The 12,722-nt window shown below is 39.9% G+C and overlaps 2 protein-coding genes across 6 annotated transcripts in view; both read left to right on the forward strand.

Moving 5' to 3' along the window:
* Nucleotides 1–340: 340 nt before the first annotated feature.
* LOC121520947 lies at nucleotides 341–5,793 on the forward strand. Its single transcript, XM_041804571.1, has 3 exons — nucleotides 341–538; nucleotides 1,107–1,382; nucleotides 3,662–5,793. Exons 1-3 carry the CDS (start codon nucleotides 409–411, stop codon nucleotides 4,354–4,356), a joined length of 1,101 nt encoding a protein of 366 aa, XP_041660505.1. The 5' UTR covers nucleotides 341–408; the 3' UTR covers nucleotides 4,357–5,793.
* A 1,795-nt stretch (nucleotides 5,794–7,588) lies between these two features.
* Nucleotides 7,589–12,722, forward strand: part of pex7 (peroxisomal biogenesis factor 7) — a 77,282-nt gene continuing 72,148 nt past the window's right edge. For 2 of the 5 annotated variants that reach the window (XM_041804434.1, XM_041804439.1), the window contains exons 1-6: nucleotides 7,600–7,737; nucleotides 8,769–8,913; nucleotides 11,239–11,296; nucleotides 11,585–11,735; nucleotides 11,822–11,899; nucleotides 11,984–12,092. In XM_041804434.1, the coding sequence (XP_041660368.1) occupies nucleotides 8,802–8,913; nucleotides 11,239–11,296; nucleotides 11,585–11,735; nucleotides 11,822–11,899; nucleotides 11,984–12,092 (508 nt within the window). In that variant the 5' untranslated portion in view covers nucleotides 7,600–7,737; nucleotides 8,769–8,801. Of the gene's footprint in view, nucleotides 7,738–8,768; nucleotides 8,914–11,238; nucleotides 11,297–11,584; nucleotides 11,736–11,821; nucleotides 11,900–11,983; nucleotides 12,093–12,722 lie in introns of all 5 variants that reach the window. The other 3 variants (XM_041804436.1, XM_041804437.1, XM_041804438.1) reach the window with 3 other exon arrangements.

The raw sequence follows: 12,722 nt of genomic DNA on the forward strand, positions 1-12,722 counted from the left end.
CGTGATTTTACGAGAATAAAGTCGTAATTTTACGATAGTAAAATCTTAACATTACGAGAATAAAGTGGAATAATAAAGAGATAGGAATATAAAGAGAGCCTGCCACGGCGCCGCCTCCGTTGAAATGAACCATGTTGAGCATCTTGTGAAGCTGCTGAAGGATAAACTTCATCTTTTGGACCATCAGCATCACATCATCACCAGAATCGGGACAGTCCTCCGCAGCAGGCTGTCTTTCTCGTCGTCATGGACTCTTTTCCCCTTCGTGTGCCCTGACGCTCATAGAAACAACAACCAATCAGGTTGGAGTGATGCACCGGAAACGGAAGTATTTCCTTTTTTCTGCACAGCCAGACCGTTGTTTTCCTCCCGTCGCCTCTGTCGGACAGACTCAGGAGTTTCAGTCAGATGGAGTATAAACTGATCATGGCGGTGGCCAGATTCCCGAGTCTCTACGACCCGGGCTTTCCGACCTACAGAGACCTGAACATGAGGAGTGATTCCTGGAGACAGGTCTCAGAGCTCGTCGGTGTTCCCGGTGAGCTTCAGAAACACGGTTTTAAACCTCTGTTGACCGCAGATACAGAGGGTTGGGGATGGGGCTTTTAGTGAGACTACGGTTCAACGTTCTAGTGTATTTTTTTATTAGAATCTAATCTGGAAAAAGATCAAAACAAAGAGAGTCCGTCACTTAATACAGTCCGACTTACGCTTACAGTTACAGCTCGTTGGTTCCTACAGGGAGATTTAATAACGGCTTGCATTGAACCCTCCTCAAAAAATGAATTATCTATCCATGAGTGGGAAGAGGACAAGAATGTGGCGCTCACATCTGACTGGAATGACCGGAATTATAACTGAAATGACAGGTTGAACATTAAAACATTAAATTTAGCCTGTTGTATGAAACTGTTTCCTGTCTGTGCTCCATGCGTATCTCCATAAAGCCACAGCCTGTCAGCAGGCACAAGCAGGGAAGGCTCTTAAATGTCTCTATAGAGCACGGCCTTGACTCTGGACTGAATAAAGCACAGTGAACCAGCTCCATCGTATTCTGTCAACCTTCTGCTGTTATGTTTAACGTCTTCATGTCTTCCTGTTCTCAGAGCTCGAGTGCAGGAGGAAGTGGAAGATGCTGAGGGACCAACACCGCCGGGAGAGGCAGCGGGAGAAGGACAGGCGAGAGAGCGGCATCGGCCTCCTGAACTACAGGCCTTGGAGATACTCAGCCATCCTGTCATTTCTAAACCCGTTCATCGATGCCAGAGCTGCAGGGACCAACGGCTGGGCTCTGGACCCTCAGCCTTCCTTCTTTCAGGCGTCTGAGATGGTGGGCTGTAGTACAACCACTGAAACACGGAGCGATGATGACGACAATTACGGTGAGTAGATGAAGATGTAAATGTGTGAGCTGCACAGGTCAGTGTGGTCTGTTGAAAAAAATGTAGTCAAGCTCAAATGTGCTTTAATGGCACATTCAGTGAAAGGTACACCTGTGACCAAAGATGGTAAAGAGCACTAATAAACTGGTAGTTTTTATAAAATTAGTACAAGTGGTGGAAAAAATGTCACATTGAGAATATTCATAGTCTCAATATAAGACGCACAGTCCACACTGGCATGATTTTCTTTGGGTGTAAACCTCAAATCACTCTGTACTTACATGATGCAACAAGCTTTGACCACCTGGATGGAGGATTTTCTGCCATTCTTTTCTGTAAATCCTCTCAAGCTTAGTCAGGTTGGACCTGGGGACTGCTGGAGCCATTTTCAGGTCTTTCGGAGGTGTTTGAGAAAGTTCTAGCAGGACCCAGCCAGAGTCCGGACTTGAACCCTATCAGAGTTGTCCCTAATCCACCCCTGCGGTGTCCTGGCTGTGGTCTCACAGGGGTCATCAAGTCCATCTGCACAAGGGCCAGATTTATTCTCCACAGAGACCCTGGGGGCCGGACTTTCAAATACACGAACATTAAAGAAATATTTTGGTCTGATTGAAACATTATTGTGGTAGTATTTATATTTTCTTTCAAAACGCAGGACATTTTTATTACCATTGAGATCTATCCCTATCTATCCCCCATTTTAAAAACTTTTAACCCCTTTTTTCCTTATTTACCTATTTTTGCAAGATTTTAACCCCTCTTAACCCAATTTTCCTGCATGTTTTACCAGCACTTTTTATCTATTTTTGCCACTTTTTAACCCCTTTTAGTTTCTTTTTTTTCAACAATTGTTGCAACTTTTAAATCCGTATTTGCCACTTTTCACCCATTTTGCCACTCTTTAACCCGTTTGCAGCTTTGCTGGGCTATTTCTGCTGTTTTTGCCACTTTTAACCCATTTTTTTCAATTCTTTGGCCCATTTTAAACCACTTTTTCTGTATGTTTTATTCTCTTTGAGCCACTATTTTATCCATTTTTGCCACTTTTTTTCTATTTTCCACATTTTAACATTTTCTGCACTGTTTTTTGCCACTTTTTACATGTTTTTAATACTTCTTGTCACTTTTTCCTCTTTGTCCAATTTTTGCAAAATTTTGACCCCTCTTTAACCACTTTTCCTACATGTTTTTAACCCCTATTCTTTACATTTTTTCCAACATTTAAATCAATGTTTGACCTTTTTCACCATTTTGCCACTCTTAACCCTTTTCCACTATTTTGCCAGGCTATTTTTGCTATATTTTTGCCACTTTCAACCCACTTTTGCCCCTTTTTGCCTCTTTAACCCATGTTTTGCCATTTTTTAACCCTTTTAAACCACTTTTCCTGCACGGTTTATCCTCTTGGTGCCACTTTTCTTCTATTTTTAAAACCTTTTAACCCCTTTTCATTACTTTTTTGCACTATTTTTAGCCACTTTTAACCCATTTTTGATACTTTTGCCCCTTTTTTCCTCTTTTCACCATTTTTTCACCAATTTTTGTCCCTTTGTGCCACTCCACAACCCATTTTTCCTTTTAACACCCATTATTTTTTAACCCCTTTTTTTAAATATCTTGTAAGTTTGACTGAAAGTACATTTCAGTAAAAACAGATCAAATATGAAGTCATTCTCTAACTATTTGAATATTCAGTGTTTGTGGGATAGATTTAACAGCTGCAGACATTTAAAGCCAAAGGACACTCTTAAAACCACAACATCACTCTTCCTCCTTTTCTGAATGTAATGATCTTTCAGGGGCCGTACAGGGAGCTTTGGGGGGCCTGATATGGCCCCCGGGTCGCCAGTTGATGATCAGTGTCTTAGGGTCAGTCTGAGGACTGTGGAACAGGTTTTCATTGAGGATATCTCTGCTCCATTCTGCTTTCCCTCAGCCCTGACTGGTCTCCCAGCCCTGCTGCTGAGAAACAACCCCACAGCATGATGCTGCCTGCACCATGCTTCACTGTTGGGATGGTATTTTCCAGGTGATGAGTGGTGCCTGGTTTCCTCCAGACATTATGTTAAGAATTGAGGCCAAACAGTTCAATTTTGGCTTCATCGGACCAGAAAATCTGGAATCACAGATTCACATGAATTAAGGAACACGATTAACTGAATCTTAAAACAGCTGTTATGGGTCTACCACTCCCTTGTGTGATTTCTAGCTGCATGTTTCAGCTTTTAGATTTGAAATAAGAAAATGTAATGAAGTGATTTTTGTATCTGTCTTTGTAGGCATCGCGGTGGCAGATGCTACAACAACAACGTCTTCATCCTCCTCCTCAGAGTTTGTTCAAAGGAAGCGGCCGTCGTCTGCAAGCAGAGACGCTGTCAGACTGAAAGAGGCGAAGATGGAGGTGATTTCAGACGCTGCTGCTCCAGACGACAGCGTTCAGACACAACAAGCCCAGCAGGCCAACATCAGGGAGCTGTTTGAGACTATCATGCAGTCTGTTACATCTCTAGCCTCGTCTTTAGCTTCTACTCAGTCCTCCTCCCAGTCGTCCTCGCAGCTCTCAGATCAGCTGATGGCGCCGTCGCCCCCCGCCCTGCAGCTGGACGTACAGGCACAGCGCAGCCTGCCTCCATCCAGGCTCCACCAGCTGAAGACTGAGGAGCAGGAGGTCATGGATGCAGAGCTGTTAGGCCACATAGATGGAGAGGAGGAGGATTTTCACACCCCGTCTCCCAGGCCGAGCCGTTTGTGTAGGAGGACCACCGATGGCCTTCTGGAGGAGTTCCTGAGGAGGATGGAGGCCCGGGAGGCTCAAACAGAGCGAGATGTGGAGAAGAGAGACGATGTGATGCTGTTTTTACTCAGCCTGGCTCCGGCTATGAGGAGACTGACGGCAGAGAAACAGTCGTGGCTCCGCACCAAGATTCAGCAGCTCGTGCACGAGGCCGAGTTTGGAGCTTCGAACTTTCAGTGATCCTAAATGTTTTCTAAATACGGCACAGACTTCACATGAGTGGATTTCATTAGGGATGTAATGATACCACACAATACTTAAAAGTTCTAGGCACCAAATTTGTGTTGTTTCTGGTTTTGGGTTATGAAATATTGCAGGAAACCTCATGCACATTGTCTAAATAGCACAAATATGTTAGAAATGTTTGGACCAAAATGTTGCAAATGCATTTCAACAGTGCAGAGTTCATTCCTCAACACTGTCCTATAAAATAATTTAAGCTTCTGCCCTTTTTGATGCTGTTGTTTGTTAAAATAACAGAGCATGCATCATTTAAAAGTGGTGTTCAACCATAAAGAATCTCAAATTTGGACCACCTTGATATATTTCTAGCTGTATTATTTCTGTAACCAGCAGAAGGTGCTGACTCCTCTCGTTCTGTGTCAGTAGCTGAAGATGAAATGCACTAATAATCAGAGGACAACATCCTAATTAAGAAGAGTTACTTTTATTTATAAAATAAATTTGAAAACAGAATATTTTGAAATGTTCTTGCTGGCGAATGAATTCAAAATTATCGTTTTCCCATGCAGTAAAAAACACAAATATATTTTACAAGATCTCTACCTATTTAACACATTCTTTTCTGTGAAAACGAGATATCATAATTAGGAAACCTCCTGTTACCACAAACTCATGCCACCTTAGAGTGAAAGTTGGCAGCCCCACAATATATCTTGGGCAGTATCAAGGCAATCTGATGTAAGATTTCAACATAAAAGCCTTCTCAAATATGCCATATTCAGTGTGAAACTGCCTAACTTTAAACTGAAATAATGAAGAAACCTCCTGTTACCACAGACTCATGCCACCTTACTGTTCTTCAGAATTTGTCAAACTAATTTTTTATCACTGAAAAATCATTGTTATCCTGTGACGACAAGTGAGAAACAACCTAAAATACTCGTTATTACAAGAAAATGAAGTGACATGAAATGTGTGGGAGTACAGTGCTGTGTGTAAGTTTACAACCCCGGTCGTTCTCTGGATGTCCTTGCATCTAACCAGGGGCATAAGTAAAGTATCTGTTGACAAAGTCCACACCTTTAGGGCGGGGTCAGGGGTGGATGTGGTGAGCAAGCACAGCCTAGGGTACTGTCATGGCAGATTTAAGAGTTACCACAAGCCCCTGGTCATGCTGTGGAAGTCCCAAGGACCCGGACAAAGAGATGCCGTTGGCATTGAGCCCCCCCTTGGCTGTGGCACATCAGTGATGAATCTGAGTCACATCTGCTCCAGGTCTCTTTAACGACTCCTATCATGTATCATTACATCCCTAACTTCAACTCTCTTCACCATGAAAAGACTTCATTTCTCTCCAGTGACATGAATCTGCAGCCAAACCTCATCTTTCTCATGTTTATGTTCATTTTTGAATAAAATTCTCTTGTAACAGCACTTTTTGTTGTTATTATTACTACTCAGATTTAATGCAGCTTTTCTCTCTGAGTCCATTCAGGAGGTTAAAACGTGTTCAAACCACTAACACAGATCAAAATGTCACTTTTTTAGTGTTTTGTGTATTTTTATTTTCTGATGTTTTTGACTCAGAGCACATCATGAAAGTGTTTTAAATCTGCTCTGTATCAGAAAGGCAGAAAGATGAAGGACACTGAACAAGAAACTGAGTCAGCTTTCAAGCCAGAATTATGAGATTAAGTCAGAATTATGACATTAAGAATTTTGAGAATAAAGTCAGAATAATGGGATTAAAACCAGAAGTCTGCCTTTTTTTTTTTTTTAACAATTCTGACTTTATTGCAGAAGAAATCAGAGACTTTTTTTCCTCAGATTTTTACAGTTGTCTGAGAACCTCAGTTTTTTATAGTGGCCTTTATCCTCAATTGTAAATAGTGTCTGAAACTTTCATGCTAATAATTCAAGAATTGTTTATATTCAGTACAAAATGACCTCATGAAATATCAAGCACTATTGACACATGATATGATTCTTTTAAATACACATTTGTCACTCATGAACAGTTGATTGCTATAATGTACTTTATCATTTAACATTTGATATTTAGAATTATGAACCCAATCTGTGCTGGTGCTGCTTTTACTTTGAAGGAACCCCGCCACCGGCTTGTAACCATAGTCAAAAAAAGAATTAAAATGGGTAAAAAATGGCAAAAAAAAAAAAAAAAAGAAAAAAATGAAAAAGTGGTGAAATTGGATTTTAAAAGAAGCAAAAATGGGTTAAAGTGGAAAAAACTGACATGTAGTGGTTAAAGATAGTTGAAAAGAGGCTAAAATGGCTTTAAATTGGCAAAAATGTGTGGGAATTTGGTGAAAAAAATAAATTTAATTGAAAAATTGATATAAACTGGCAAAAAAGTGTTTACTAAGAAAGAGAAAATAGGCAGATATTTACAGAAATTGGTTGAACTAGCAAAAATTAGCATATCAGATAGTGAAATGTGGGTAAAATGGGAAAATTGGGTGTAAAAATGTGGCAAAAAGGGGTTAATAGTGGCAATAATGGGTCTACAGAGGCAACATTAATCTGAAGTGGCAAGAATTGGTTTAAAAGTGGCAAAAACAGACAGAAACAAGTGGTGTAAAGAGTTTAAAATGGACAAAAATAGGTTTTAAATGGCAAAATGTTAAAACTGATGGGAAAATTATTGAATGGGTTAAAATTGGTGTAAAGTGCAAACAGAGTAATTAAAAAAATATTCTTAGGTTTTTTTTTTTAGGGAATCAGGTGACCCCCTCTCAGTGTCTCATGACCCCCAATGGGGTCCTGACCCCAAGGTTGAGAACCACTGCCATAGAGTATACCCACTTTAAAATGAAGTATATACCCATTCTAAAGAGAATATAAATTAGGAGTATAACCTCTTCTACTGCCCCTAATATTGACTTAACTGTAATATGTATAATCTAGGGCCGCCCATATTAATGCACAAATCATGATACTATTGATGTCTATAATTTGTGCATTCATTTATTTAAAATGCATTTATCACGCGTTCATGGTCTCACACGAGTGACGTTATCCCGAAAATCCCAAGTTACCTCGTATACTTGTACGTTTGTGAGGCGGTCTTGCCTCTAGCAATATGGCGGACACGTTGCCGTATGACGGCAGCAGTCAGAGTCAAACAGTGCCAAAGAGGCGTCTACGTGTGTCTATGCTTGGAACGGCTTTCATCCGGGTATTCTGGACAGCGCATCAAAACACGGAAGTAGCTGCAGATGTGTGGTTTACAGTGGAGTAGAAGATGGTTTGAGCTGCTGGACTGTGGAAATATTGAAGTTTTTCACATCTGAGGACAATTCTTCGTTATGTTAACTTATCGACGGGACGCCAGAGTGTGAAAGTAGGTTCATTTTACATGTAAGTTCTATGAAAAGTCGTTAACGGGAGTCTTAATGATGTATTTGTCAGGAAACGTGGTCATTGTGTGTTTATCTAAGTCAAACATTAACTTTAGAGCCCTTTAGCAGCAGTAAGATGTTTTCTACCTCCACAAGCACTAGAATTACTGCTTAAATGCAGATATCACAGTCAGGTGTACACGGTTAATACGACAAAGTAAATTGAATATTGATATTATGAAGCACAGAGCACCATTGGGCTTTTAGACAGGTTTTATTTGTGTGTTTTGTTTAAAAAATACACAGGAAAATTATTTCTAAATAGTGTAATATTTATTTAATTTAATACTCTTATGTAGTCTATCATTTTTGTTTTCATGCATTGAAATGATCAAACAGAGAGGCATTAGGGTCAGAGTTAAATACAGAAGCCACAGATAAAGAGCTGAACTAGATTCAGATCTTTGTAACTGTAATGTTGTTGTTTATTTAAACATTATTTCATTAATTTGTGAAACAACAAAGGAACATTTTTCTTAAAACCTTTTTTCTACTTGTGCAGAGCAATCGATGACCCTTCAATTTACTGACGATCCTGGCTTCCCACAGTCATGAAAACAAGATAATGGAGATGAAATGATTACTGTGAAGCCGTGGTGTTGTGCTCGTTTTGCCCATACTCTGCCCCTTCCAACAAAACAGCTCTCACTTTAATTTAAGTGAGGAGCAGAGGCTGCCACAGTTTAAAAAGAGAGAGAGCTAAAGAGGATGACAGAAAGGCAGCTGCTGTTGAACAAAAACAACAAATGACCTCTCTGAATTAAATAGAACCACTCTGATTTTGAGGAGCAGTAGGTGCATTTAGTTTTCTGTTGGTACAACAATTAATAAAAATTACTGAACTTCAAGTACCACAGCAATTATTTGTATATTTATTTTTATTAAAAGACTTCAAGACACCATAATTGATACAAATAGACCATAGCAATGGCTTTCATGACTGTACTACACAGCCTGTTTCAGTGGATGAAAGGTTGTTGTTTTTCTCAGCAGGAAGCCCAGTCAGGCTGCAGGTAGCTTCTGATGATGGCGAAAGTTTTCCGCTGTCCGGCTCGCCATGGCTACGCCGTGGAAGTATCTCCGTTTCTCTCCAACAGACTGGTGTGTGCTGCCTCCCAGTACTACGGCATAGCTGGTCAGTATAAAACAGTCTTAAAGTTTATTCACTATGGGCTAAATCAAGCAGCTGTTCTCAACCTTTTCAGACCGCGACCCCAAAATAAAGGTGCCAGGTACTGGGGACCCCACTGTACCTGAAGGGGGTTGAACCCAACCATGCACAATTAAGAATATAATAAGTGGGGGGGGGGTCTTGAAAATGTAAAGTAAGTTAAAAATGGCTAAAATGGGTTGATAATGGCAAAAAGTGACGGGAAAGGTGGTGGAATGGACTTTTAAAGTAGCAGGCTGAAATGGCTTTCAATGGGCAAAAATGGGTGGAAATTTGGTGAAATGGGATGGAAAATTGATATATAATGGCAACAAAAAAAATAAAAATAGGCAGATATTGACAGAAATTGGTTAAACTACCAAAATTGGGCATATCAAATGGTGACGTGGGTAAAATGGGAAAACATTGGGTGTTAAAAGGGTTTAATAGTGGCAGTAATGGGTCAACAGGGGCAACATTAAGCTTAAGAGGCAAAAACAGGCAGAAAAAAGTGGTGGAAAGAGTTTAAAACTGTCCAAAATAGGTTTTAAATGACAAAAATGTGTTTGAATTGGTGGGAAAAAAATGATGGAAAGGGGTAAAAAATGTGACAGAATTGGTGTGAAGAGGCAACAGTGTAAAAAAATATTCTTAGTTTTTTTGGGCATCTGGAGACCCCCTCTCAGTGTTTGGGGTCACGACCCCAAGGTTGAGAACCACTGAAATAGAGGACCAGATAGTGGTAGATTTATGACCAGTATTACTTAAACAGATGCTACGAAGGTGTTCAGAACCAAAGAAAAACTTGGTCACCAGATCATCAATGAATCGATTGGTCATGGGACAGACCAAAATCATCCTTTTTAACAAAATGTTGCCACAACGCTGACTTTTTTGACATGTTGTCAATTAACGGGGAACAGAGTATAAACGTGCTTCACAGGCTTTGCTCTCCTCTAAGGAGGGAGGGTCCTCGTGATGTTGTTTTGACTTTCTGGGTATTTAACCTGTAATTATTAACCTTAAAAGCAAGAGTAAATTATATCTGAATAGTTATATTCATAGTTATTTTTTGTAAATTATTTTCTGTAACACTAGATAACTGAAAAAACAAGAACACATGACATCTCCCTTCTCACCCCTGCAAAAAATGGATTCTTCCAATTAAAGTAGCACGTGCGATTGTTTGACCAATTGGATTTTGGTCGGACATGAGGTCATCGACCAATTAATTGACCAGTCGACTTGAGGCTGTCAGCCCTACAGGACTATGGAAGAGGATTCGGGACACTGGGTTTCTTTTCCAGTTCTGAAATAAGTCAGAATTCTGACTGTAAAAAGTATGTTGAGACAACTTTTTTTTTTCAAATTCTTTAAAAAAATCCAAATAATTCTGGCTTTTTATACCAGAATTCTGGTTTTAAACTCCAGTTTTTTCAGAAAGAGACAGAATCCTGAGATTACAGTCAGATTTATGAAGTTAAATTCAGTTTTCTCACTTCACTTCCAGAATTCTGACTTTAATTTCAGAATTTGAAAAAAGGTGGATCTCAACTTTATGCAGTTAAACTCCTGCATACAGTCAACATTGCTACCAGCTTTTGGTAATGTTTGTGTGAATTTAGACTTAATGCAATAATTGATCAGGATTCTTTAGTGGTCTAAAACAAGAATTTACTCAATATTTGGACTTGATATCAGTGCTCTAGGAACTACACGGTGCCTGACTTGTCGTGTCTTGTCGCATTGTGTAATGTCTTGTGTTCTCTTGTCCTGACTTGTTGTGTCTTGTCTAGTCCTGACTTGTAGTTTCTTGTCTTGTCTTGTTGTGTCGTATCTTATCATGTCTTCCCTTATCCTGACTTGTAATCTCTTGTCTTGTCTTGCCCTGACTTGTCATGTCGTGTCTTATTTATCTTACCTTGTTGTGTCTTCTTTTCTGACTATACACTCTTCCCTCTTATTTATCTCTTATCTATATGAGTAATATGTAAATGTGAGTAATACGTAAATGTGAGTAATATGTAAATGTGAGTAATATGTAAATGTGAGTAGTATGTAAATGTGAGTAATATGTAAATGTGAGTAATATGTAAATGTGAGTAATATGTAAATGTGAGTAGTATGGAAATGTGAGTAATATGTAAATGTGAGTAATACGTAAATGTGAGTAATATGTAAATGTGAGTAATATGTAAATGTGAGTAGTATGTAAATGTGAGTAATATGTAAATGTGAGTAATATGTAAATGTGAGTAGTATGGAAATGTGATTGACCTCATCATGCCAATATTCTCTCTGTTTTTGTAGGCTGTGGCACCCTGCTGGTCCTGGATCAGACAGAGACAGGAGTCTCTCTAGTGAGAAGGTAAAGTTTTATATTTTCTCAGAGATGCTGTTTAATTGTTTTAAAGTTTCTGTCCCTCTCTGAAACTAACAGTTTTTCAATAATTGTCTTGTTCTTTGAAACTTTTAAAAAGCCTTAATCTTTAGCTGTTATGTTGTGATTTGAGCTTTATAGGTGTGATGTTTTTCTTTTTTAAACCTAGTTGATGAGTCATATTGGTGTAGTGAACTGTGTACCATCTATTTTAAATGTGATTCTGGATCCAGATATATTCAGTATTATTAAACTTATTTGTGTTGCTGTGCTCAGATGGGAGTGGAGTGACGGCCTGTTCGACGTAACGTGGAGCGAAGCCAATGAGCACGTCATGGTCACTGGGGGCGGGGACTGTAGCCTGCAGCTGTGGGACACAGCCAATCACAAGGCTCCGCTGAGAGTGGCCAAAGAACACACACAGGAGGTAGAAACACACCTGCAGTCAACAGGTGGATGAAGGTGCGTGAAGGTTCATGAGGGGGCGTGGAGTCACTCTGTTTTTGTTTGAAGGTGTACGCCGTAGACTGGAGCCAAACCAGAGGAGAGAACCTCGTCGTCTCTGGATCCTGGGATCAAACCGCCAAAGTTGTGAGTTTTTGTGACTGTTCTTTTCCTTTTTTTTTCTCCTTTAATAACAGCAGTATTTATCTGTATGTTTTCTCTCTCTCCTAGTGGGATCCCACTCTGAGCCGATCCCTGACCACGTTCACAGGCCATGAAGGAGTCATCTACAGCACCATTTGGTCACCTCACATCCCAGGATGCTTTGCTTCAGCCTCAGGTGAGCCTCGTCAAAACCTAGCTTTTACCAATTGCTCTTTTTTGGATGGATATCATGACTGCAGCGTGCCACTTTTCTAGTTTGAATGACCCTTCTTGGCTCTTAAACTTCCCCCATACACGTGAATCTCCAATGATCAGAATATCATAAAGTTATTTTTTCCTGTGATTTAATTCAGAAAGTTAACTTCCACATATTCTAGATCCATCACAACACAGTAACATATTTAAAGACTTTTTTGTTTAAATCTTGATGATTATGGCTCACAGCTCATGAAAATCTAAAATCCACAGTTTCTAAATATTGTTAAATCCTCCTCATTTATCTCTCAGTGCTTGGTCTGACCTCCTTTTTCATGAATTCCTGCATCTCTGATCGTGTCATGGAGCCGATGAGTCTGTGCTCCTGCTGTCATGAAGCCCAGGTTGCTCTGATAGCAGCCTTTAGCTGGTCTGGATTGTTGAGTCTCTTATCTTCTAGAGATTCTTTGTGGGGTTCAGGTCAGACCAGTTGGCTGGCCCATCAAACCCAGTAATACCATTGTCAGTAAATCAGTTTCTGGTAGTTCTGGTTTCGCTGTGGGCAGGTGGAAAGGAGATCAGGATCTCCTTAAAGCTTCTCAGCGGATGG

The sequence above is a fragment of the Cheilinus undulatus genome, linkage group 14 (genome assembly GCF_018320785.1).
Source record: "Cheilinus undulatus linkage group 14, ASM1832078v1, whole genome shotgun sequence".
Taxonomy (NCBI): Eukaryota; Metazoa; Chordata; class Actinopteri; order Labriformes; family Labridae; genus Cheilinus; species Cheilinus undulatus.